Source organism: Terrapene carolina, unplaced genomic scaffold (assembly GCF_002925995.2).
Source record: "Terrapene carolina triunguis isolate 2854851 unplaced genomic scaffold, T_m_triunguis-2.0 Scaffold210, whole genome shotgun sequence".
NCBI lineage: Eukaryota > Metazoa > Chordata > Testudines > Emydidae > Terrapene > Terrapene triunguis.
In genome coordinates, this window is record NW_020664561.1 from 40,982,427 (window position 1) to 40,988,426 (window position 6,000).

A 6,000-nucleotide genomic window follows, 5' to 3' on the forward strand; every position below is an offset into this window, starting at 1 on the left:
AAATGAGCACCTGCATCAGACACCTGCTAAAGTGTCACAACTTGACCTTTTCCTCCTAACTCCACTGTATCCCCGAACAGCTGTGGGGAAGACTTGAACAGTCACCCCATCCTGGCCAATCTCACCATAAGGGGAAAATTCCTTACCTGTCCCAAAAAAGGCCACTAACACAATATCCACAGCAGACCTAAAATCCTGGTACTATGCTAATCAATGAGAGGGTGCTTAGGCTGGAGGCACAGGGTCTATATATACTTTCCCAGTTGTGCAAGGACCAATGACTTATCTGAGCAAACCAGCCAAAGCACCCTCTCAGGTGATACCTTCCCACCCCACCCCCAGTGAGACAATCCTTCCTAACCTACGGAGGGGAGGGGGAGGGGGACCGGGACCCTTAAAGGAGCCACTATCCATCCCCTTCCCCCCCCCCCCCCAAACAAACATGTACATCTGAAGATCACAGACATTTGAACTTGTAAAGACCTGTTAGATCATAGTCCAACCATTCCTGTAAGTGCAGGATATGGTTCTCAGATAATGAGAAGAGGCATTTGGAATTAAAATTAAACTACACCTAATCTTAAAAGCTTCCACATCAACTCTAAAAAAGTTTTTTAAAAAAAATCAAGCAACTCCATATCTCACATTATTGTTTAAAAAAAAGTGGCAAGGACAAAGACGAGTGACTAACTTAAAAGTTACAGCAATTGAGCAGTTTCAATATGAATGTAGAGAACAGAAAAAGTGTACAAAACTTTCAATTAAATAGCAGTTAAAGAGTATTCTAATCACCTAAGTGTTCTTTAATACAATTTAGTAACTAATATTAGTATAACCAAAAAGGTTGGGGAGGGAGGGGGGTTAAGTTTAAGATTTTATTCTGAGATTCAAAACTGCAACAACTTTCTTCCCTCAGAGAAGATGGTAAAAGGTTAAAAAACAATTTCTAAACTAATTCACGTTGTAACTGCATGTGTGCACTATTTCATAGATTAAAAAAAAAGAGCAAGTAATGCAGAGCTATACATATTACTTAAAAGCACTGGATTTCTCGTAATTTATAGAAAGAACAAATACTTTCTACAAACTTTGCAATTGATGTGGTTAACTTATTCAACACTATTTAGACTGGCCAGATAATGTTAAAACATTATAAAACTGATCATGTACTCTAGAGCAATGGTTCTCAAACTTTTGTACTGGTGACCCCTTTCACATAGCAAGCCTCTGAGTGCAACCTCCCCTTGTAAATTAAAAACACTTTAAAATATATTCAACACCATTATAAATGCAGGAGGCAAAACGAGGCTTGGGGTGGAGGCTGACAGCTCGTGACCCATGTAATAACCTTGCGACCGCCTGAGGGGTCCTGACCCCCAGTTTGAGAACCCCGGATCTAGAGCAAGAGATCTATTTATGAGACCAAATGTCATTTGTTGTCCTTGTTCTAATTTAGAAGTCTACAGTAAAGTCATATTTCCTTTATTAAAACTGCACCCAAGACAAAGATTCATCTTAATAAAACTAACATTTCTCTCTCTCTTTTCTTCCACAGATAGCTATAAGTTACAGTAAATGAACAAAGGGTTCTTTTTAAACTGAATTTGCTCCATGTTATATTTAAAATTGCGCTAAACCAGATTTAGCTATTTAGACAGTGGGGCAAACTTTGTTCTCAGATACAGGAAATTCAATGGGGGTCATATAGATATAAAAATAAAGACTTAGCCCATTGTGTCCTATTAAATGTATACAAAGACAAAAGGTCAAATGCAGAAATGCATTTAAGGAAGTCCAACTTTGTGTAATTTACATTATCTTCTGATCCACTCAGGATGCAAGTTATGAATGCTTTTATCCCGCAAGCTTCTCAACTGTTGCAGACTTTTATACTATGTGCTGCCCCATTAAAGTCAATGGGGTCCACCCAGATAAAGCAGCTTACTTTTTCTGTTTCACACCCCATAACACCTCACTTCTGATTTTGGCCCAATGATACTACAGATGCTACAGTGGCACAGCTATAGCACTGCAGCTGTGCCACTGTAGCACCACAGTGTACCAGTGTTTCTCAAACGTGTCCACTGTGGCCACATGCAGCCACCAGGGGCTTTTCTTGCGTCCACAGCCCTCTGGGCTGTGTGTGTGTGGGGAGTAACAGCCCCTCCCTCTCCCTGTTGCTCCTGGATGCACCACCTTGGTGTTGGTTGCTGGGGCTGCCAGCAGAGGTTGGGCCCTACCCCCCTATGGAGACACCTGGGGCACAATGTTGGAGGAGCAGGCAGGCAGTGAGTTCCCCACCTTCCCAAGAGTGGTGGGGCTCAGGCTTTGGGCTTCAATCCTGGGGTGGTGGGCTGGCAGGCTTTGGCAGCGGGGCTTTGGGCTCCAATCCCAGGCTCCGGCTGCACAGTGGCAGGCCCTAGGCTCCAGCGACGGGGATTCAGGCTCTAGCCCCCACTCTCCACCCCCGCCTCCCCTAACCCCTTATCCAGGGCTTAATTTGTCCCCAGGCTTGGCAGGGCTGAGTAAGTCTGCTGTGAAAAGTGATATTTGTATGTTAATATCACTTTTCACAATGGTCTTACTAGCTAGCAATAAATAAATTATAATGATTTGGATGTGCATATTTAATTGTTTTTCTTAAAGCTAATTAAGTATTTTAGGAAACAGTGCAAGAGTGGCCACCAGAAAGAGTTGGCAGCCACACACTGAGGCCACCAAAAAATTTGTCCTGAGAACCCCTGGTGTAGACACTTGCTACAGCAACAGAAGGGATTTTTTCATTGCCACAGTTTATCTACCCACTTGAGAGGAGGTAGATAGGTCAACAAAAGAATTCTTCCACAGACTCAGTGATGTCTATACCGGGGTTTAGGTTTGTGTGACTCAGGGTATTAGTTTTTCCACACCTCTGAGCGACATAGCTAGATCAACCTAAATTTTAGATGTAGACCAGGCATAAGTTTACTATATGCTATGATAGCCTGGAAGAGAGGGACATAGCAGAAAAAGGAACTAACAATATAAAATCAAAGTGAAGTAGGCTACATCCCACTTTTACATCCACCTGCTTACATACTAGATAGCAATATGATGTAAGTCACATCAACTTATGACTCCCTCTTAGTCCCACATACAAAAAGTATCTTACACTACCTTACACAACATAGTGTGGTAGATTGAAAGTTACCATTTTGATTCCATTCACTTGCAAGTCTTGTTTGGATGTAGTTTTTAAGACTATGTTTTGCATTCTACTATTTCGACTAACATACAACTATTTATTCTGCAACCATACAAAGTTCATTATTAGTTACTGAAGACATTTGTAACAAAGACAAAAAAGCTAAAGAAAACATCAAGACTACATTTAATTGTATAAGGTTTTGCTACCTAAATGGACCACTCAACCATACTGTTATAATCTAAATTGACCCGAGAGTAAAAGAGCTCTTAAGCTAAACTACATTTGCTTTTGCAAGTAGTAATCAGTACAAGCCAAGTTACCCTCCATTGTTCTTTCAGGAACCTCAGTATGCCCTGAGCTGCATACATGGATTCAGGGCATATTATCACCCTTTAATAATCCCTATTTTTTAGTAAACCCCTATTTTTCTGCTGCCACCCTGCATAATTTATTCCAAATTATTAAGTATTCTAGAGTTTGGAGTATATGATGCAAATCAAGCATCATATACTCTTCAGAAGAGAAGCAGAAAGACTGGGTGATCAAAGAAAATTTAGACCAGACATTAACAACAAATCCAAATCACTCTTTTTCCTGAGAGACTTTTACTCCTATAAACAAGGCTGAATATCCCTTTTTGCTTCTAATAATTTACTACATTCAAATTTACAATTATTTGATCCTACATAGTAAATAAATCCAGGTCTTATACAAGTGATAGAGAAGTAAAGGACAATTTCATCTCCTAATTACAAAAGTAATGTCACTACAGAAATTCCTAGTGTTAAGTATGCTGACAAATTACAAATCTGATTGCTGCAATCTATCCAGAACGTTCATTTTATAAGTAAACACTTTAAAAATGAGAGAGAGAAGTTCTGAAAAACATTGTGTGCCTCAGAATTCCTAAATGCTTTATTTGGTGGTGTGTAAAAGACTAATACAAGTCTTTATTACTCCCATTAACAAAAGATTTAATTTAACAAGATAAACCAGCAGAAATATGGCTGTCATAGAAGTATAATACAATGTTTCGTCATTAAGCATTTCAGAAGTTGTCCAAGTGCAGGGTATTTTTATGTTTATAAAATCAAATAAATATGTTTTTTAAAAGATCAAAATAGTATTTAAATATCTCATAAAATATTTGTAATCAAAACTCTACCATCACACACACTAGTGCTTTTGAACCAGAAACTAAAACTGAACAGTCTAGTTTCACTGTCCAAGCCAAGGTCCAATCCTGCAAATGAATCCAGAAAAATCAATGGAGCTCTGTGTGAGTGGTGGTGGTGGGTGGGGTCTACCTGCATAAATCTGATTGCAGGACTAAGTTTAAGGGATAAATAAATGGAAAAAGTAAACAAACAGTGACAACAACAACAAATTTAAAATTCCTTCATTTATAATAATCGAATGGTATTTTTACTGACAGAGGTAAGACAGTGTTGTAAGAATACAGCATTTGTAAACATTCAGTATTTCTTTAAATAAGCAGTTTTACATTGGACCCTGCCATGCAATTTACCCAACAGAAACTTATCCAAAGTTATAAAGTAGTTAGCGAGCCAGTTAACAAACAAAAAAGAGTTTGGTGCATTTAATCAGTTTTAAATTATTTAAGGATCATGATGATATGGAACAAAACCCAAAAATCCACTAATTCACATAGTTCAATATTGAACTACATTGCCCACTTGTAAAAACCAAAAGTAACTTAAAATAAACATTTTACCTATATACCTAAATAAATACTTCAATGAGTAGAACTTATACATCCCAACAATACAGACACACTAAATGGGATTCCTACATAGTTTGTGGGGGAGGAGATGACAATGTTCAGCAATCCAGGAAGACTGGGGAGTTTCTGTCCTACATTCACACCAGTAAGGATAGAAATACACATGCACTGATAAATCACAGCATAGTCAGAAAGCTGTATAATGATACCAACTCAATGTCGTCTCTGCTATCAAAGGTGTGTACAGGGGTGGAGAAATAAGCGTTGTGGAACATTTGAAAGGCTGAAGGCTAGGGGGATGACAGACTGCTTTAGAGCAACCCCTCCTCCTGCAGAAGGAGGCTGGTTCTTTGGGAAGCCGACTAAGATGGGAGAAGCTCGTAGAGCAGCAGCTTGGGAGTGTGACAGACACCTGCTGTGGGACAGCCTGGCACAGCGGGTCGGCGCGGCATTGGCTCGGTGGTACGCTAGGCTGGGGCTGCTGCAGGCTGGGACAAGACGATTTAAGCCGCTTACAACCATGCTGCTCGAGACACTAAGCCCAGGGATGGGCGATGCACCAGCAGCCGCGAGGCTGGAGGACCCGGGCACCTTACAGCCTGGATCCCCCAGCGCAGAGCAGCCCCCCGGGTACCGGGCACTTGGCTTGCAGAGCCCGGCTGCAAGGCCTGCGCTGGTCAGGGGGCTCCGCGCTGCAGCCCGCTAGGCCGCGGGGCCTGGGCCGGCCCTGTGTGCGCGCTGGGCCCAAGCCCGCTGGGCCCCCTCCCCAGGGGACGGGGTCTCACTCACTCACCGCTCTCGATCTCGTTGCCCTTCTTGGCGGTGGCTGCGTTCCCCATGGCCGGGACGGGGCGATGGGGGGAGGGTGCGGCGTCGCTCCGGCGGGAGGGGGTGTCTGGCGGCTCCGCCCGCGGGCGCTGCGGCTGGCTCGGCTGCCTCCCCTCCCTCACCCCGCGCTGGGTCTGTGTCTCCGGCCGCCGCGGAGGAGGAGGAGAGCGCTCTGCCCCCCCGCCCCCACTCAAACACACGGCGGAAATGACGGCCGAGGAGGCGCCTCCTCCGTGCTCCA

At 42.8% G+C, this 6,000-nt stretch overlaps 1 protein-coding gene across 2 annotated transcripts in view; it reads right to left on the reverse strand.

Moving 5' to 3' along the window:
- The window catches only part of LOC113407230 (cAMP-dependent protein kinase catalytic subunit beta), a 120,025-nt gene extending 114,096 nt beyond the window's left edge, over window positions 1–5,929 (reverse strand). For both annotated transcript variants that reach the window (XM_026655466.2, XM_026655465.2), the window contains exon 1: window positions 5,725–5,929. In XM_026655466.2, the coding sequence (XP_026511251.1) occupies window positions 5,725–5,770 (46 nt within the window). In that variant the 5' untranslated portion in view covers window positions 5,771–5,929. The remainder of the gene's footprint in view (window positions 1–5,724) is intronic.
- Between the last annotated feature and the right edge of the window lie 71 nt (window positions 5,930–6,000).